The sequence below is a fragment of the Phodopus roborovskii genome, unplaced genomic scaffold (assembly GCF_943737965.1).
Source record: "Phodopus roborovskii unplaced genomic scaffold, PHOROB, whole genome shotgun sequence".
Taxonomy (NCBI): domain Eukaryota; kingdom Metazoa; phylum Chordata; class Mammalia; order Rodentia; family Cricetidae; genus Phodopus; species Phodopus roborovskii.
Window position 1 is genome coordinate 884,929 of NW_026126647.1, and position 21,789 is coordinate 906,717.

At 45.7% G+C, this 21,789-nt stretch overlaps 1 protein-coding gene across 2 annotated transcripts in view; it reads right to left on the bottom strand.

The window, feature by feature from the left end:
• The window catches only part of Tbc1d1 (TBC1 domain family member 1), a 175,767-nt gene that overhangs the window by 108,862 nt on the left and 45,116 nt on the right, over positions 1 to 21,789 (bottom strand). The window contains exon 1 of one of the 2 annotated variants that reach the window (XM_051174031.1): positions 1,082 to 1,313. The exons of the other annotated variant lie outside the window; for it this stretch is intronic. Coding sequence (XP_051029988.1) covers positions 1,082 to 1,111 — 30 coding nt within the window. The 5' untranslated portion in view covers positions 1,112 to 1,313. Of the gene's footprint in view, positions 1 to 1,081; positions 1,314 to 21,789 lie in introns of those variants that run through there. 2 annotated transcript variants of the gene reach the window in all.

The following is a 21,789-nucleotide window of genomic DNA, read 5'->3' on the forward strand; positions in this document are numbered from 1 at the left end:
GACTCCCCATAGGAACCTTTACCTGCTGGGAGGTATGGACAGTGGGTAGGTGTGGGGGGGGGAGGGGGCCAAGGGTGTCGGGAGGAGGGGGTGGGAGAATTTGGGCTGGAATGTAAAACGAAATTAAATAAACGTTTTCTACAAACCCTGTCAGCGTAGCACCTGCTGCTTCCTTCCTGGTAAGGTCTCTTTTGAGTTGGAATGTTGTTCCTTGATGTCACCTCATAACTAACCTTACTACCCAGTTTCTGTCTCCACTTTATTACTTATATTACAGGCGAAGCCATGTCTACTCCCAGACAGGTATTCAGAAAAATTTAATTGGGGGGGTTAAAAACCCCACTCTGAACGCCTCACATCGTAACTGGAACTATAACCCCCACCTAACTACTATTTATAAAGGGTCAGAAAGGAGCTAACGGGTTCTCTCGAGGTGAAGTTATTACACACACGCGCACACACACAATCTCATATTCATAAGAGGAGCTGGGCCTCTTTCATGGCTGGGAGCAATGCATTATTCCAAACACACACACAACCCAAGCAAAGCTGGAGGCAATCCTGGTAATTCCGCAAAGTTTTTTTTTTTTTTTAAGTTAAGCAGCCGTGCGCCGCCGGCCTGGATTTCCAACGCTCAGCCCTGAAAGCCGGAGAGCCGCAGTCATAAAACTTTGTGCAGACAAAGTTACATTTCACACACTTAACACCCGGCAGCTTGTCTCTTGAAAACTGCCGGTTACAAGAGCTAAAGCCAGGCAATATCCTCCTCAGCGACCTGCCCCAGCCAGCCCGGGGCGCAGAGGATCCAGGATGGGGAGGAGCGGTCCCACGATCTGGGGGCCACAACCGGGGACTCTGGCTGTGCCTCAGTCTCCCCGGCCGGGAAACGGGCGCGACGCCTTGGGGGAGGCTGGCCCGCGGGGTGCGAGGAGCAATGAATGAAAAGTACTTTTCCGAGCTCGCTGGAACCGGCTGGCGTCCGCCACCCCCACCCCGCGCCCCCGCGCCCTCGCGCCCCCGCGCCGCGGCCCGGCGGTTGGAGGCCCCCGGCCCCCGATAGCTCCGGCCCGCCGCCGCCTACCTTGGCCACCCAGCTGAACAATGGTGACATCGCGGGCCGGGCTGCGGCTCCTCGCCCGCCGCTAGCCGCTCACACGCGCCTGCCCGTGGGCCTGCGGATGGCCGGGGGCGGGCTCGGGGCGCGGCGGGGTGCGGGCATCGTCCCGAGACAGCGGCCGGGCTTCGGGCTCCACCCCTCCCCGAGCGTCACAGCCCTAGAGGCCGAGCCCGCCGGGCAGCGCTGCGAGAAAGGGAAGTGGGCGGAGACGCAGGGGCTTTCCGCCGGCCACGCCCCCGCAGGACACGCCTCTCGCCCCGCCCATCCCGACCTGCTCACGCGGGAAGTTGGGATGTGCAAGGGTCGACCCCAGTAAGCGTCCCTGGTGCTCGATCCCTGGTGACTGAGGAGGGAGAGAGGACTCTACGGGTCTCCGGGTCTCTCGCCTTCCTCCTCTGATTTGGTTTTAAAACCGCAGAGTTGGAGAGAACACAAGACTGCCCCGCTTTCCAGACGCTGGACTTCTCTCTTCAAGGCCTCTCCCTCTTTGCGCATGTTAAAACTACAGAATTGGAACAACTTTCCGGGTTGCTCCCACCACCCATGGCGTTTCTCCCTAACCTCTCAGGGTGGCTGGTGACAAAGGGGACAGTGTTACCACGTCCCTGATGCTTTTACATAACCAGAGGTGCTTTTCTTGGTTTCTTAAAACCCAGCTAAGGAGACAGAAATGGAGCACAAGCAAAAGACGTCTCAGAGCTGCACCTAAGGGTCCTTTTCCAGGACAGGTGGAAAGGCAGGGTTATCAGATTACGGCTGCTACAAAGGTTAAACTGAGTTCCCTATCCAGACGCTCCCAACTTCCACATTGAGGAAATACAAGTCCAAAGGTCTGTAGTGGCTGGTGTGTGATGCGCACAGGTATCGGAGGAGCGCTCACGGTTTCTCCACTCGCAGGTAAACCCAACCCGTGAGTCCTATTCTTTCCACATCGTAATACTGATTGTGCATTACCTTCAACAGAATTTTAATAGTCTCCAAATACCTGTTATCTTGGCAGTTGTTAGTTATCTACTGTTAACAAGTTGTCCCCATATTGAGCTGCTGTGGGAACAAATCCTGTGCGGCCCAAACTGTGGCTCAAGGTCTTCCTTGAGTTTAAGGCAGGCAGTAAGGTCGGGCTGCAAGTATCCCCGGCCTGGATGGTTAAGAAGAGTCCACAACCAGCCAAACACAGATTTGTGCCTAGGATTCAGGACACCTTGGGAGAATTGAACCTTGCAGAGCTGGTCACTCTGCACCCCAGCATGTGTTCCCGCTAGAGTGCCATGTCCCAAGGGGAGGCCGTCCTTTTGTCAAAGTAATCTCAGAAGTGACCGTCTGCGTTTCCTTTCTTTTATTTATTAATTTTTAAATTTTTCAAGACAGGTTTTCTGTGTGTAACAGTCCTGGCTGTCCTGGAACTCACTCTATAGACCAGGCTGGCCTTGAAATCATAGAGCTCCACCTGCCTCTACCTCCCAAGTGCTGGGACTAAAGTTGTGTGCCACCACTTTCTCTCAGGACTTCCCTTACCATGCGTATGTTCTGGCCTTTGTCCACAGTTTACTTTGTGAGCCTTTTCCAAAGGGCAGCCGTGAAAATGAATTCCTCTTCTTCAAGGAAGCTCTCAGAAACTCTTCTTCTTCCCTCACATTCATTCTTGCATCTGGCCTAAAAGAGCTCTGGCCTGTCTATTCTTGTCCAATAGCAGGTTAAAACAAACAAACAAAAAACCCCTCCCTCATTCCAGACAGGGCCTGTCCTATCTCTGGAGGAAGGAATGCTGCACAGAGAGGCCAGAAAGAATGGTGACATACACAAGCCTTGTTTGTTGGATTCCCCAGCCAGTCTATTAGTGATCGTGACTATATAAAGAGGGCTTCATAAAAACCCAAAGGATAGGGCATAGCTTTTGCATGGCTGAACATACGGAGGTTCCTGGAGCACAGTATGCCTAGAACAGTCAAGGGGCTCCTCACATCTCCCCCAGAATTCACTCCAGTCTGTAGCCTATAGAGCAGTAGTTCTCAACCTGTGGGTTGCAACTCCAGTATCAGCTACTCTGCCAATTATTAACAATATAATTCGTAACAGTAACAAATTGACAGTCATGAAGTAGCAACAAAATAATGTTATGGTTTGGGGTCACCACAACATGAGGCACTGTATTAACGGGTCACAGCATTAGGAGGGTTGAGAACCACCCTGCTCTAGAATATCCTTGAATAGCCTGGTGTTTCCCTGGGTTGTACTAATTAACTGAACCTGGGGAGGCAAGTATGGGAACCTTAGTTTACAGAAGGTGGGTCAGAAGCTCAGGGAAAACAAATCCAGGATAGGGGTGCACATGTGTCATCCCACCAATCTGGAGTCAAAGGCAGGCTCGCCAATTCTAGGCTAACCTAGGCTATATAAAGACCCCATGTCCGAAACAAAACCACACAGACAACCAACCTGGGGATGCAAGCTGGCATCTGATTGGAAACCAAGTATCTTAAGGACTTCCCATCCTAATCTATTGTATCTGACACTGTGGGCAGGCACACAACCTCAGAGCCAAATTGCATTAGAGAACACCGAGCTGGTATCCACTGCAGCAGGACCAATTGCTTGTCTGCTAGAGGAGGAAACCCCCTCACCTTTGAGGTCACAGAAGTGCGTGTGGCTTCTGGTATGAGGGCAGAGGGAGTAGGCAGCTTGTTTTTTTTTTTTTTTTTTTTTCTTAGACATATCCGGTGACTAGTTTACACGTTAATAGATGAGATTCATTAACGTTGGTCTTTCAGATATATTGTACGTGAATTATGGATCAACGGACCCTGAAGAAAACAGCTTCCAAATGAGCTTGGGATGGTGGGAACTACTGGGGGGTGGGTGAGAACACACAGGGGAATTTAGATGTGAGTGCAGGATAAACAATGACCATAGTGGAAAAGCTGGACAATGATAGATGTTCTCATGCCATCACACCAGCCCCCAAACTCAGCACTGCAGAGACTCCCAGCATCCCTCAACCACTCTGGAGAGTGGAAGAGGAGAGCCTAGAACTGTCTAAAGAAACTGGAAGCACCTGGAACAACGTTTTCTGCCAAAGAAGATGAGTCTACTAAAGAGGGTTTACAGAACATTCAAGAGGATAAGGAGCTAAATATTAAACCAGGTGTGGTGGCACATGCCTGCATTCCCAGCTTTTTGGAAGGCTGAAGCTGGAGGACCCTGAGTTTGAGGCTAGCCTAGGCCATGTAGCAAAGCTTTGTAATTAAAATAAGACCCTAGCATTTCTTGGGAAAAAATGGGGGGGGGTTAGTAAAATATAACCAAATGCTGACTTGTAAGGGTTATAAGGAGAAAGCATGCAAACATATGAAGTAACCAACATGAAAGCTTCATGATTTAAACCCGGACTCGGTCCTCCATTTACCATTTATATATGTGCACCCAGGGTATAGGCTCAGACACACTCGCCTGAATTTGCCTCCAGTTCATATACTCCAAGGTACCAACAGAGACCCTCAGAAGTCTCCCTCTGGCCTGAGCCAAGAGTGGATAGAATACTTCTTTCATGAAAAAGCAGGGCCTTTTCCATCGAGTGCATTTGATAGGTTAGGACTTGTGGAACATTAACACCAAGTATATTTTGAGAAATACACGTGAAAGTCCTTTTCTCTTTTTTTTTTTTACGTTTACTGGCAGCATGCAACTTACCAACCACACTGTACAAAGAAATCCTCTGTTACAGTCTGGAATTTCACTAGAAGTAGAGTATTAACATCACATACTCTGCCACAATCTAACTGATCCTATGCTTAAATGCAACAATGTCCCTTAAAAATAACCCCTTCACTCCCACCTGAAAAACATAGCTTTCCCCCCCCCCGGGGGGGGGGCAAAATGCCTCCTGGAGAATGTGTTCCACACCCTTGTAGAAGTCTGCATCCATCCCAGGCAACAGCCCCCAAGCAATCTAAATGCAGCTAGAACTCAATGCTCAAGGGGACTGTTGGTCCCCAGTCCTAGCTGTCTAGCAGTCAGTCACTTGTCATGGGGTGAGGGGGGTGGGGGCAGATAACTTAGTTGCTCTGAAACCAGATGAAATTCTCAGAAACCTCAGAGGGAAGGCAAGCTATACAAAAGTCGAGGCAAGAATGAAAGTGAATGAATGAATGAATGAATGAATGAATGAATGGGAAGTGCATCTTAGAGAATGTGTGTTCTAACATCAGAACACTCCACCCAATCAGTTTCCAGGCAACAGAATTTGGCTGGAGAAGAGGGATTGTTATTGATGTTGACTACTGGGGTTTACTTAAGGCTTAGGTATGATTTATGAGATGCACCATATGCATATTCTAGTAAGTGATCTGCCAGGATCGAGAGCCATTTGCACAGCTCTATAAGAGGGAGAGGAAGTGGACAGGTCATTATCATTATCAACTCGATAGGATCTACAGTCACCTAAGGGACCAACCTCCGGGCATGACAGCAAGGAAGCTTCTACATTCGATTAACTGAGCAGGGAGGACCTGATTTAAATGTAGGTTTGCACCATCCCAGGAGCTGCAGTCCCACACTAAAAAGAACTAGAGGAAACCAGCCTTTACCTCCGCTTCCTGGTTGCACCTGCAATGTGACCTGCTGTCCCACACTTCTGCGGCCATCCTCTTCCCAGCTGGCCCGAATAAACCCTTCCTTCTGTCGGGTGTTCTGTCTCAGCAAGAAAGGAAAACAGCAGATACAGGAAGTCTGGGCTGTGAGCAACAGGCTAATCAAATGGCTCTGGCTGACAGCGTCCCTACAGAAAAACCAAAGATGGCTTCCTCTCTATGGGACTTCCAAAAGACGCACAGATGGACCACTTCATCCGTCTTCCTGAGACATGACAAGGGGTCAGACTGCAGAATGGAAGAAGGGCGTCAACCAAGCCTGACCACACCCGACAAGTCTAGACACTCCTGCTCAGCATTCCCACCAAGTTCTACCCTTGGTGTTTGATTTGTGTGGTTCTTTACAAGCTCCCCCTGTCTGGAGCATATGCATGGCAGTGCTTTCTTACTGTGGGATAATCTCTTTGTACACTGCGAAGATTTGTCACTGTGACTGGTCTAATAAAGAAGCTGACTGGCCAAAAGCTGAACAGAATAAGGTTAGACAGGAGAGCCAGACTAAGAGAATGGTGGGAGGAAGAAGGGGGAAGTCAGACGAGTAGCCAGCTAGTCAGAGAGGAAGAAGGGCATGTAGAACATGGGGTAACAATCCATGAGCAAACCATAGATAAGAAATATGGGTTAACTTAAATGTAAGAGTTAGCTAGCAGCAACCCTGAGCTATTGGCCAAGCGTTTATAATTAATGTAAGCCTCCGTGTGTTTATTTGGGAGCTGCTGATGGGACAGGACCTTTGGCCTCCTACTTCTCTCCCATTCTGTAGGCTGTCTTTGCTATGCATATGGTTGCTTTTACTTCATGTAGTCCAGTTTGTTAATTCAAGAGATCAAGAAGCAAGGACTGGAATGTTCTGAGTATTCAGGGAAAGATGGCAGACAGGCTACAGACACCTAACCCACAGGAGAAGGAGGAAGCCAGGGAGACTAGAGAGCATAAGAAAGCATGACCTCACTCACCAGCTCCTTCACCACCACAAGACCTGGTTAAAAATAGGGCCATTGTAATACTAATTGTACAAGGAAACTCAACGGGGTTTCAAGTGAATCAGAACCACTTGGCAACTAGCCAGGGATGTATTCAGTTCATAAGTATGAATATGCACTAGTGCCTATAGTGAAAGGCAAGGGAATCATTGCAGGGAAGGTGAGTCAGATCTCAATCCTGCCCTCAAGGGGCATAAAAGCCAGGAAGCGCAACCCGGGACAAGATGGGAAAAGATGCCAAGAAAACAGTAAAACTTGCAGGCATTCTCACACGAGGAAAATAACTACAGGCTGCAGAGACAGAACGGCCTTCGGGGATGGCCTTGCTCAGAAGACAGGAAGGAAAGTGAGGGAGTAGGCTTTTCCAGAAACAGACAGGCCAGGCTTGAAGGAGACAGGCCAAAAACAAGCTCATACCAGGCGGGAAGATGGGGGAGAAGAGGAGAGCAGCAGGACAATGAAGAGGCAAGGCAAGCTGAGACACTGATTTAGTAAAATGGCAGCTCGAGTTTTATCTCTTCTAGTCGTAAAAGTTTGTTTCTAGGAGAATATATATATATATATATATATATATATATATATATTTGGGACTGGAATGATGGCGGCTTTGTGGTTAAGAGCACTGACTGCACCCACAATGAGTGGCTTACAACTGCTTATAACTCCAGTTCCAGGGGATCTGTGACACGCTCTTCTGAACTCCTTGGGTACCTGCAACACATGTGGTGAACATACAGACCAGCAGGAACACAGACATAAAATATATCTTTAAAACATTTTTTTAAAAGAAAGATTTGCTAAGAATAATATCAAGTCCAGAAAAACAAACACTGTGGTAGCTTGAATAATAACAGCTCCCATAGACTCATATCTTTGAATACTTAGTTATCAGGGAGTTCTACTACTTGAGAAGGATTAGGAGGTGTGGCCTTGTTGGAGGAAGTGTGTCACTAGGAGTGGGCTTTGAAAGTTCAAATGCTGAAGCCAGGTCAGGGTCTAATTTCCTCTTCCTGCTCTCTGAGGATCCAGATGTGGAACTCTCAGCTACTTCTCCAGAACCCTGTCTGCCATGCTTCCCACCGTGATAACGACTACACCTCTGAAACTGTAAGCAAACCCCAATTAAATGCTTTCCTTTATAAGAGTTGCCATGGACCACACACCCCCACCTACACTGGAGGAAGAGAACCTAGATCCAGTAACTGATGGAAGCAGACGCAGTGACCCATAGCCAAGCACTGGGCTGAGCTCCTGGAGTTCAGATGAAGATAGTGGGGCTGACAGCTGGAGAAGGAACCTGCATGGAACTGAACTAGACCCTCATGACTTGGCCTGTTGGGGGGGGGATGTTGAGGTAGGGTGCTGGCAGTGGCATCAGGATCTATCCCCGGGACATTAACTGGCTTTCTGGAGCCCATTCTCTATGGTGGGATACCTTGCGCAGCTTTGATACAGGGGAGGAGCTAAGGGGCTTGGTCCTGCCTCTGAACTTGGTATGCCAGACTTTGTTGACTCCCCAAGGAAGGCATTACCCACTCTGAGGAGTGGAAAAGGGGTGGCAAGGGGGAAAAGCTGGGCAAGGGGGACTAGGGTTGGTATGTAAAATGAAAAGATACATTTTTTAATTAAAAAACAAAGAGTTGCCACAGTCATGGTTCTCTTCATACCAATAGAACACTGACTAAGACAAAACCCCAAACTGAAAATGCCCGTGAATAAATTGAAACCAGATGCTCATGCAAAAAAACCTGTCCCTGAATCATGAATATCACTTATTGTAGTACTATCAATTTAATGTTTGCATATGACTCTAAACAAGATGCATTCAGTGGAATGTTATTCACAACATGGGTAGACCTAGGCAATACTGACATTAACTAGTCAAAAAAAAAAGACTATATAATAGGTGATTACATTTGTAAGAAATGTCCAGAACAGGTGGGTATGGGGAGAAAGTAGACAGTAATTACCCAGATCTCTAGCAGTTTCCTCCCAGATTGAAACTTTGTATCCTGTAGGTTAAGTTTCTTAAACCATAAGGTAAACAACTCAAAGCAGTTTCAGGAAATCCTTGAAACTGACGAGATCCACTAGACACCTCTCTCTGAAGAGTAAACCATCAAGTTTGATGAGTGTCGCTGTCAGAGAAGACTCAGAGACCAGCCAAGCTGCCTGAAAGACATACTGGACTTCCTGTGTCCATACTGAACTTCCTGTGTACACTTTTTAGCTTATATGGCATTCCAAAAATAGAAACAGTATTCATCTGTTTTTAGCTCTGCCTATGAAGTGAAGCAAACAATCCTCTTTCCAAAGCGCTGTACATGTTTCAGATTCATGGGGAAAAGCCAGCAGTCATGAGCTCATGAACGGAAATGGTAAAAACACAGAGTCAAAAGATTTTTTACATCCACACCTTGTGCTGTAACAAAACAGAGAATCTGCTTAGCTTTTATCTCAGACATCCTGTTAAAATCTATAATGGAAACATTCAAAGGATCCACTTGTGTTTCACAAAATTTCTGGGTGCACTAATTTCACCAAAAAATAATGACTTCTAAATGGGGAAAAATATGTTCCTTGTTTAAAAATAAGACTGAGAAGGGGGTTGAAGAAATGGCTCAGTTGGTAGGTGAATTGCTTCCCTTGCAAATACAAGGATCTGAGTTCAATCCCCACAACCCATGGGGGGGAAAAACAGTAGAAAAACCATCCCAACCCAGCCCCTGCAATGGTTTGTAATCTTAGTGCCAGGTAAGATAACCTAGTAGATAAGTTCCAGGCCAGCGACATACATCTGAATAAACAAGGTGGACAGTGTTCCTGAAGAACGCCAATTCAGGGAATGTCAACCAAGGCTGACACGCATCCCTTCCACACATACGAGCATAAAAGTGCACTTACACACCATGAACATATACACCACATACACATATTAAAAATTTAAAGGCAGGCCAGGCATTGGTGGCTCACGCCTTTAATCCCAACACTCAGACGCAGGTGTATCTTATCTCTGTGAGTTCGAGGCAGGCCTGGTCTACAAAGCTAGTTCCAGGGTAGACCCCAAAACAATACAAAGAAACCCTGTCTCGAAAAGCCAAAATAAATAAATAAATGTAAAGGCAGAAAAGTATGTCCTGACTAATGTATTAGCATGTAAGAATTTGATCAAAACTCTTACCTTACCTCCATAGTAGATCATAGTTCCCTGTCTTAGGTGGTCGAGTTTACCTCTGATTAGGACTTTTATTTTGTTTTTTTGTTTTGTTGTTGTTTCCATTTCTAAAACTTCCTAACTAAACTGGATTCCTTTAAATACCCAGGTTATGCACACAGCCGGGCCCTTCCTGTCAGTGTTCACTCTTCTCAAGTCTGAAATGAATACGCTTCCTAACGTTAGGTCGGAACTACACGGTGAACACCTACCAAAGACGGTGGCCTTGCCAGGACCGTCACTTGTGCCTGAGACAGAATCATGGTCCTCTGCACAGATACGCAAAAGTATGACTCTTTTTTTTTTAATTAACATTATTATTGTCTGTATGTGGGCATGATGAGGGGAGGTCAGCGGTCAGCTTGATGGAGTTGGTTCTTCCTACCACATGCCCCTGAGGGGTTGCACTGGGGTTATCAGGCTTGGTGTGGTGCCTTGACCCACTAAGCTATCTTATCAGCCCTAAAGTTGTATTTGTGCTTTGTTGTTGTGAACTGAGATTTCAAGGTAAAAACCCACTGAGCCACACACAGACTATGCATCTCACCAAGCATTTACTCATACTTATTTTTTTCAATTGCACCAAGCAAGAGCACTTTCCAGAAATTATGACCCAAGTGTCAGTTCCTCAGAGAGAGAGAGAGAGAGACAGAGAGACAGAGAGAAGGCAGAGGGAGGGGGAAGGGAGGGAGGAAGAAGGGGAGAAAGGGGGAAAAACAACTTCCAGTAAAGTCTCTGGGGATTTAGTGCTTAGCAAAGAACACCTGCCTGTGTGTATTAAAAACTTACGTGCATTCTGGCCTCCCAGGCACAGCTGGAGAAGGAACTGAGCTAAAAACCCGCTCCAACTGGCCCCCACAGATGATGTCAGGGCTGAGAGGCCCTGAAGAGAGGATGGCTTCTCTTTCCCATTTGTGTTAGAATCTCATCCAGTTTCTCAAGAGCTTTTGTGCAGAGGGGGTCTACCTGGAATTTTGAAAGTGTAACAGTGACAAAATATGGGCAATGTGAAAATAAATTTTTCACATGAGGGTCGGGCAGCTTCTGCAGTGACTGGATTAACTTTCACATGAACTTTTGAACTCCGCTCTCTAGGAGGCGGAACAGGAATGCCATGGGGCCAGGTGGACAGATACACACCCCTAGCTTCTTTCTGCCTGCTCCTTGCACAGGCAGATCACATCTGGATCCATTTCTACCCTGGGAGTTATTATGAACCTGAGATCCCCAACGTTCCTTCCAAGCTTCCTTCAGGAACACTCTGGCATTTCTGCTGAGGTGAATCCCATGGTGACTGCTGAAACCCCAGCACACGGACACCGAGGCAGAAGGATGAGGGATTCAGCTCCTGCCTCCATGTCCCTGCCTCTTGAGTTCCTGCCCTGACTTCCTCCAATGATGACCAGTGATATGGAAGTGAAAGCCAAGTAAGGCCTTTCTTCCCCAGCTTGCTTTTGGTGGTGGTGTTATCTTACAGCGATAGGAGCCCTAAGTAAGACAAGGCCCCTGCTTACTTTAGTTTACTGTCTATTATCTCAGCAGTGTTATTTATTCTGTTTTGCAGATGGGGAATTGGAGTTTGGAAACTTGAGAGACATGTCTGGCCTAGGGCAGTGCCACCTCTCAGAAGCCCTCCAAGCTGATCCCCAAAACTATCAACAGGGGGCTTTAGGCACTAAGATTTCATGAGTTGTTATACTCAAGAAGGGCTCTCCAGAGAACCACCAGGCTCCGGCAGCTTCCAGCTAATGCAGGCTTAGTTAGAGAAGGAGTTTGCCTCTTCATGGGGCTTGAGGCATTGGGCTGATGCTAACCTGCTAGCCTAGATAGATAGAAATGACAGCATATTTGAATGAGCAAATGAATGGATGAATGAATGAATGAGATGAAGGGAAGGAAGTTTCCCTGGGTCCGAGGCAGCAGGCCCCTTCTCAGTGGACAGCCCAGTCAGGGGCTAAGAAAGAACAAAAGCCTGCCACAAGTTACCCACTGAAGCTAAGCCTGGAGTGAAAGTCAGACAGACCTACAGTCAGGACAAGGCCAAGGCTGGACTACTGGCTATGGGGAAGGCAGGAGCAATACTTCTGCAAAAGCTGGCCTGGGTGCAGCTGGAGGACACTGACCTCCCAGTGCCCAGGAAGTTCAGTTGCACGTGGTCTGGCCCCTGCCAAAGCCTAAGGGGAACTGGATTCATTAACTGAGGCATCAGTGACTCTAGGACAAGGTTTTGAATCACGTCCCATGGAACATAACGCCCTCCTGCTCCTCATCTCCAGCTGTGAGTCAGGCTCACACACAGCATGCTAGCAGAGCCCAAGAAAGGTATCCCCAGCCCCTCTGAGCCAACAATGGTGCTTTATGAATGCAGCCCACCCTATCTATGCAGTGGTGATTTCACATACACAACCCAGCCCAGTCTGCTCACATCGATGAGCTCACCCACTGAGGGATGGATAGACTTCAACTCTCCATTAGTCATCTATTAAACGTCTATGGCCACACCTCAGTCCCTGGGGTACAAGGGCACCACCTGCCCTTGAAGGAATACGTTACAGTCTAGAGAGCCCACACTGCAAGCAAACAGGAAACAACACAACTTGGGGGGTGGGGTTTTAGGGGGTGGAGGGTGGGGTGGGGGTTTGTGGTGGGTGGGGGATGGGAAGGACTCCTAAGGCAAAGGCAGGCCCCATAGGCAGCCTGGAGTCTTCACCCAGCATCCAAACGTTAAGTAGAAATTATCTCCCTATAGATAAGACAGAAACTTTCCCTAATCTGTAATGGATTAGAATTAAGTACTGACAGGATTTTACATTTTTTAAAAAGATTTATTGTTTTATGAATGTTTCGCCTGCATATATGTGCACCATACAATGTGTATGCCAGGTCCGCACAGAACCAAGGGTGCATTGGATCCCTTGGGACTGGAGTAAAACTCCAGTCAGTTGTGAGCCACCATGTAGTTTTTGCGAATCAAACCCCATATGTCTGGAAGAACAAGTGCTCTTAACCACTGAGCCATCTCTGCAGCCCCTGAATTTTTATCACCATTACTCTTGCTTCGTACAGTTTAATTCATAAACCACCACCCCGCATTAAATAGCCAATGACAGATGCACATTCTTATGGCTCAAATACGGCTTGTCCCCGCCAAAACATATGCTGAAATTCACTTGCCATTGCTTCCATGTTGGGAGGTGCATTGGGAGGCATTTGGGTGACAGGGACACCACTCTGGTGCATGGACAAATTAATGGCCTTCTGGAAAGCATGGAGTGATCCTCACTGTAGTGAGATATTTACTCTGTCTGCATTTGTCCCCACCCCCTCCAGTGGGCGTGGTCAGTGCATCTATGTGGGTCTTAAGTTTGTATGTTCTTGATCTTCCTTTTCTTAGAGCATACTTGTTATTCACTGTTTCTGTATATAGTTTTGTATCGAACCTAAATCTTTTCTTTAGACTAAAAGGGGAATTGTAGGTGAGATATTCATTCTGTCCGCACCTTTTGCACCGACCACGCCCATTGGGGGTGGGGACAGGTGCAGACATGACCTGTGGGAACTAGGTCTGGGGTAGGGACCCCAGTGCTCTCCAGCTTGCTGGACTAGACAGAGACAGAGAGCATCCTGAGGCATCCTTGGGACGGGAAGGTGCTGGCGTTCATCTGTCTCTGTTGTAAGTTATTTCTCCCTGGATAAAGATCTATTCAGGCCATCTGTTCCCCCCCCTTATTGTTCCACGACACCTCACAAACGGAGTTCGGCTCCACTTACTCTCCTCTGCATGTGCAATCCTTTGCTTCTCCACCAGGAACTGAACACATCAGGCTCTCACCAAAACTAACTATCTCACCTTGGACTCCCTGTTACCTAGACATGATCTAAATAAATTTCCATTTCTTCAGGAATTAGCCAGCCACAAGTATTCTGTCACAGCAGACAAAAATGTACCATGTATGTGGTATGTGTGTACACGTTTACACATATGTGGGTGCACATGGATGCATGTAGAGGCCGGGGATTGGTGTCAGTTATCTTCTTCAACTTCTCTCCACTTTGTTTACCGTGACAGGGTTTCCGACTGAGCCCAAAGCCCAATGATTCAGGTAGTCCAGCAAGCCAGCCTGCCCCAGGAATTCAGTCCCCTGTCTTTAATTCCCAAGTGCTAGCACTACAGGCAGCCCAACTGGCTTTTCCCTTGGGTTCTAGGCAAGATCCAGTTCTTATGCTTACGTGGCATGCTTCACCCACTGAGCCATCTCCCCCAGACTCCAGGCTATTCTTGATTTTCCTTCTACTCTAAAAGTTAACACCATCATGCACTGAGTGGATCATCTCTTTCTTTCCATTTTTAGATATTAACCCCACAGATACCAATCCACAACAATAATAAAAAAATAGTATTTCTTGCTTGTACAATTTCCCCCACATAGTATTACTGTGTGTGTGTGTCCATTAGAAACAGTTTATAGTCAACATTGCATTATTTTTACCTGCTGAACTATGCTCCAGTGTGTGACTACTTCATAGCTTAATTATCTATTCATTTTTTTTAAAAATGGAACTTGGAAATCTCCCCATCCCTACTTTGTATGTTCGTTTGCTGTAACAACATCCTTGCAGCCATCTCCTTATGAGTGTCACAGTGAAGGCTCTTATCTCTATTATTACCACAGCAGCCTGGGTGGCTTCAACAGCAAACGTTGCTCACGGTTCTAGAGCTTGACTGAGCATGCTGCCCCAACGGCCTGCTTTGCACAATGGCCTTCCTGCACCCTTGCTCCGTGTGGCAGAGGGGAGAGAGTAAGTTTTCAGATGCTTGTTCCTGTAAGGACACAAATCACATGAAGGCCCAGTTCCCAGGTCCCAGTTACCTTTCAAAAGTCCCTGATCCAAACCCACTGAGGGCTATGGCTTCAACATGAAACAATCCCCATCACTGAGCAAAGGGGCATCCACAAATCAGCTTAACACCATGAATCTGGATGTCATACAGCTCTGAGCTTTGGCAGAGCTCTCTCTCTCTCTCTCTCTCTCTCTCTCTCTCTCTCTCTCTCTCTGCTCTCTTCTTTATTTTTGCCTGGGAGAGGCACATCACCATGCTCGGCTATTACAGATTAATATTCATCAATTGTTCTTTGACATAATTGTTCAGTAACAATTCTGTTAAGGGAATGGGTCTAAAAGTCGGGGCCATTTAATAAATATGCAGATTTTCAGCTGAGTGATTTTCACTGACCTCAGCGCTGGACCTGGCTTGCATTCGCTCAGGGGTTTCGTGTCCCCGGTTTTGGAGCTTCTTATGCAAAAATGTTTTGGAAGAGTTCATGTCCATTCCAAAAACAAAGTTAGATGATTATGATTAGAGACTGTCATGTGAATGATCCTCAGAGGAACACAAACTATTGACACTGTGCTGACCACATGTACATCTCATCTGCGGACTTCACTCATTCCCAAAACATTCCCTTTGTTGATCCAATTTTTAGCATCCTCATAATAGTAATAATGTCACTGAAGAACATCATTATTACTAATCTGATCACAACCAAGCAATCAAGGGTATTAGAGATGAATGGAGAGCTATCAGACAATTAGACCTCTTTATTGACAGGTGGTAGAGCTGAAAGCTGAGGCATTCATTGATTAATCCATTTATCTAAAAAATATTTACTGAGTTTCTCCTCTAGAAGATAACACATATGTATTTACTAGGTACTAGACATAAAGTTACAAACTATACTTTTAAGCACTAAAAATGCAAACACACATATTTGAGCATCTAACAATAGCCTCAAAAGACTAGAAATAAGCAGTTAAACAGTCTGTTCAAGATTACATAACTATTAAATGAGAAAAGGTACTTAAGACCAGGGAGTCTTATTCCAGAAATAGTTCCTGACTTGTCATAAGCTATGGCTATGGCATCTGACCCAAGTTCAGAGATAATGAATCTTCTAGAAGGGGGACCCTAGCATTTATTAAATATGATGTCTTCATGAGTAGAAGGAATTCAGTTCACCTGGTAAAGAGCACCATGGATGGGGGAGAGAAGATGCCCACACCCAGCAGACATTGTCACCTTTGACCAGCTGGCCCAAGGCAAAGGTTACTTGTATAGGAAATTCCACCATAGACTCAGCTCCAGGATAAGGGTGAATGCTTACATCTGATGGTGGATAAAACAGATACTAGCTCTGTCCTTGTGGGCTCTCAGCGCAGAGGGAACAAAGGCACGTAAGTTCTCAAACATTTTAGGATTTGTCTTCAGGGGACAGAAAGTGACAAGATCTTCTCTCTGAGCTACCAGAGGGACCTAGCAATGAGATGTGCAGTCTCATGGAAAAGAAGGAATCTAGAACATGTAACCTATGTTGCCTCTGCTACATCTACTTGGCTTCTTGTGAAACAGCACATTCGGATCCGTAACCACCACCCTCTTTGACTAGTATCAGCAAACCCATAAACACATGACGCTAACCAGCTTGTAATTTAGAAAACCCACTACATCTCAGAACTCAGCAACTATAGAGGATCCCCAAGAGTCTCCTGCATGATCCAGAATGACACCAGATACCACCTGAGTCTCCATCAACACCCAGAATTCAAGGCTCCAGCATGAGAGTACTTAAAGGGATAGCGGGAGAAGGAAAAGGAAAATACATTGTTTAACCAAGCAGTCATTTTAATAACTGACGCTAACTAGAAGTTAACTAGCTGCTATGTCCCTTTTTATTCTGGCTGATCTTCAATCTACTTTTAACCCTGTCCCTAGCTTCTAGGACCTCCTTAAAGCTTTCGTTTGTCACATGATGGGCTGGGAATAGAAGACGTGGGAAGATCCTGCCCCAGCCCTGGCCTTTCCCCTTTCTCTTTTGCTATTTCCTGTCTCCTGTTTTGTCTACCGAAGTAAATCATGTTCTTGAAAGGACTGAGCAAGCACGGGAAAGCTGATGGAAAAGGGAACAACATGACCGCTTTACATTTACACAAAACGTCAGCGAGGGAACAAACCACCATGGCAATAACAAACTTACACACTCAGCACAGGATCTCAGAGCCAGGATGACCTCTTGTTACACACTCAGCACAGGATCTCAGAGCCAGGATGACCTCTTGTTACACACTCAGCACAGGATCTCAGAGCCAGGATGACCTCTTGTTACACACTCAGCACAGGATCTCAGAACCAGGATGACCTCTTGCAAGGAACCCCGGCCTGAAGTCAGACAGACCTGTCCGGAAATTTCAGTGGCATCACTCTCTCTTACTGTGAGATTTGAGCAAGTCACCTGACATCCAAGCCCCTTTCCCACATCCATAAAACACAAGTAACATCCAGCCAGCAGACTGGCAGAGTGCTATTAACATCTGAGGAATAAGAATAGCATTTTCTATTTTTTTTTTTTTTCAGAGCTAGGACAGAACCCAGGACCTTCAAGCGCTCTACCACTGAAGCATTTCCTAATTTCTAATTGCCTTTTAGTTTCACTCCGTACTGATACTTAACAAAGTCAAGTTTGTTTGTTTTCAATAAAACATGATCCACCCTGACTTCCTGTCTATTCAGCTCTGATCTGTTGGAAGTGGAACACGTCTCAGCCCACTCTGTTGCCATACCATAGTACCTGAGTTGGGTACCTTAAAAGAATTAGTATTTTAGCCCACACTTAGTTCCAAAGGCTTGGAAGTTCAAGACTAGATGAGGTACATTCACTGAGGGATTCATGCTGCTTCAACTCATGGGAAAACGGAAGGGGAAGCAGGCACTGAAGACAAGACGCAAGAGACAGCCTCACCGTGTAACTACCCACTCATACAATAATGCTTCCAGCTCTGTTCCTGAGCCCAGCCTAAGCTGGGGGTTGTAACATCATCTAGAGTTGCATACTGAATATAGGGATCACAATCAATTTGGTAGCAACAGGAGGTTTCTGAACGTACAATGACCAAAAAATAATTAAAAATCAAACACATAATCCAAGGTGTTTCTGTATTGCATCATGTGACATTACTGTGGATTTGGTCAGAACATACTACATGCACACTTAGTACTGGCAGTCCACTACACAAGGAACACTGCTTGACACACCTTTGTTTGGATTTGAGACTATCTGCAATCAATTGCAGTATTTTTATTGTATATGAAAAATGTATGCCCTTATAGAATCATATGGTTTACTTACAGAAATCAAAGACTTTTAATATTTTCTTACTGTCATTTTTCAGCATGCAGTATTTTTGGACTCTATTGTGTTAGACTATTTGCTTTTAAAACTGATGTGTGGGATACCAAGATGGCTCAGGGTAAAGGCACTTGTTGCCAAGTCTGATGACCTAAGTTTGATCCCTGGGACCCAGTAACAGAAGGAGCAAACTGACGTCCACAAGTGTCCTCTGACCTCAATATGCATGTTGGGGCATGTACACAACACACACACACACACACACATCACTCTCATACAAAATAAATGAATAATTGTAATAGAAAAATTTGAAAGCTGACATTTGAGTTGCTAATGTGAGTTCATAAAATAATGTTAAAGTAATTTTGACTTTGGATTAGGACAGAATGTCCAGCAACTTCTAAAATGGCCCTAGGCATACTTCTGCCATTTTTGTACTATGTACTTATGTAGAGCAGTGCTCTGAGCATCAATGATTACAAAACCAAAATATCAATCACCTCTGGGAAACATTGAAAATGGCCTCTGCCCTGTAGTATCGAATAATTGGCTGCAATTTAATTATTTATGTAAAAATAAATACCTGCATCCATCTGATCAGTATGCAAGTCTGCCTTTGTCACTAGTAAATAGTAAAATTATATATCAAAAAATTGTTTTAGGACTGGAGAAATGACCCAGTGGTGACACACATTGGCTACTCTTCCAAAGGACCTGGGTGGGTTTGATTTCCAGCATGCCTATGGTGGTTCAAAGCAGGCTGTAACTCCAGTATCGAGGGAGTCAATGACATCTTCCAGCCACCAAGGGCACCAGGCATGCACGTGGTACATAGACACACATGTAGACAAAATACGCATACTTATAAATATATATTTTAAAAAGAGGCATCTTAAAATACAATTATGATTTACTATCAGTGATTTGTGGACCTACCTTACATGCATATACGCCTGTAGCCTCATAAAGCGTTAAGAACGAAAAAGGATCACTTGGGTGAGAACTCACTCACCAGAGAAAGACACCAACCCATCTATGAGGTTTGAACCCAAACACTCACACTGGGCCTCAGCTCCTGCCACTGCTGTCTGGGTGCTTTGTTGGCGACAAAGTCCCACAAAACCCTAGAAAGAGGAGTCAAGGGCCTGGCCTGACTATCGAGGACATCTGCTTTGAGCACAGGATACTGGAGTGTGGGAATGTCCATGGAATTCACTAACCACGCCAACCTCCTTGGCCTCTTGACTCAAGGCGGCAAGAAAACACAGGATAATTGAAGCTCATTAGAAAGCAGTCGTGCTGAGAACCTTCCAAGTGAGTGATAAATATGTTCTCTCCAATACATTCCTAGGAATTTTTTGTTGTTGTTCTGTTACTTGAGACAGGGTCTCATCATATAGATCTTAGTATGTGGACAAGGCTGGTCTTGAAAAATAGAAGTCTGCCTACCTCTGCCTCCCAAGTGCTAAGATTAAAGATGTACACCACCACACTCAGCCCGTGTTTATTTTTTTAAATTATGTGTATGTGGAACGGGGTGTGTGCACATGTGTACATGTGTCTTCCTTCAGAGGCCAGAGACATCAGATCTCCCTGGAGCTGGAGCTACAGGCAGTTGTGAGCTGTCTGACACGGTTAGTAGGAACCAAATTCAGTAAGAACAGTAAGGGATGTTAACCACTGAGCCAGCCCTCCCTTCCTAGACTCTTTAATCCAGGAACAGGGATATGTGTGTTTGAGAGACTGGTGGGGTAGAGTGTGCATGCTGGTTTACAGGTATTCAAAATAAACTTTCCCTTCAAGCACTATGTTAGACCCCCCCTCAAAAAAATACGTTTGTAGGCCACCTGTGCATCCCTTATACTATAAGCAAAAATGATTGCTAATTGGTCCCTTTGAAAGTACATCTGTTTTTTGTCTATGGTAAATGCTCTACCCCCGAGCTATACTCCCAGCCCTCAAAGTGTTTGGACATTCTATTTTATAAGCAGCATTGAAATTCACTCTGTGTGTGTGTGTGTGTGTGTGTGTGTGTGTGTGTTTCAGAAATGAAAAGACATAATATAGGAGTCCTACAGAGGAGACTAAGAATACTGCTGGTGTGTAGAGGTGTGGAAGCAAATCCAGTTCCTGAAGTGTTACAAAGAAGGAAGCATTTGGGGGGCAAAAATGGGCTGTTTCTCTGCAGAGCAAACCCCATTTGGCAGAAGAAGTAACAGTGCACAAACAACTTGGCATTGGGGGAAGTACAACTCAGTCTTGCTGGAGAATAGAGTTCAGAATCTTGAACCAGAAGGAAAGGTAAGAAAAACCGTCTACAGCCACGGGTTATCGAAGTTTCTGTCAAGCTAAGGTATTGGGCCAAGATGAAAGTGGCCCGGTCAGAGAATGGGCTGTCTAGAAGAAACTTCAAATGTAGAAACTTTGACTTACCACTATTCAGCATGCAAACTCGCATTTGCGCATGAATACACACACACACACACACACACACACACACACACACACACACGCACGCACGCACGCACACACAGAGTTATTTATGGGGAAGGGAGATATTAAAGCTGGTTACAGTCCGACCACTCTGCCCATCTGTGTTCATACTGCTCAGAACAGAGATCAGCAAATGTAGCCTTTAAAACAAAACACAACTGTGATGAAGTGCCATTTCCAGGGGACGTTTCCGCGAGGGACTAATGACCCTTTTATCTGTCACTTAAAAATAAATATGCCATCTACAGGGCATCATGAACAGCCACCATCTGTCACACAATTAACCATCAGGGATGGAAGAAAGGGGGAGAGGGAAGGGACCTGCATGCAGCTTGTCATGATATGTAAATCAGATATATAAGAATCGACTTGAAAAGGGCCATAATGACGTAGAAAGAAAACCATCAAACAGCCTGTTCTTATTTTTGTGAGGCTAGAGACAAAAAAGACTGCTGGAATCTCAGTTGCCTCCTCTTACTATACATTCCACCATTGCAGTGGCATTAGTCATCGTTAGCAGGCTACAGGCATTATTTATTACCTTAGTGACCCTGAAGGGTAAAGCATTACGTAATAACGTGACACACGCATATTCACCCGCTTCTATCCCTGCACACCGTACTACTGTGGGCGGAAGCCTACAGACTCACTGCCAACCAATGACAGGTTGTTAGTGTCTACACAATCAGCGTGACTTTCATACAAGCGGAGGAAGACACAGTCCTCCTGGCTTAGACCTCCCTGGGATACACCCAGAGGCAGCTCTCAGGTGATTCTGAATTCGGCCAGATTGACAATGAATCACTGGGGCTAATACTAAGTGAAATAAGGGTCATCAGGACACAAGCGCTGCGATTTTGTGACAATTTATAGGAAACTGAGGCAGCAACTAAAGGAAAAATGGGTCTATAGCACTGGTTCTCAACCTGTAGGTCATAACTCCCCTTAGGACTGTATATCACATATTTACATTATGATTCGTAATAGTCGAAAAATTACAGTTATGAAGTAGAAAGTCAATAACTTTTGTGGTGGTGGGGGTCATCATGACATGAGGACCTGTATTAGAGGGTCACAGCATTAGAAAGGTTAAGAACCATTGAGTATATATGCTCTCCAGCACATATAATAACGTAGATATACTGGACAAAGA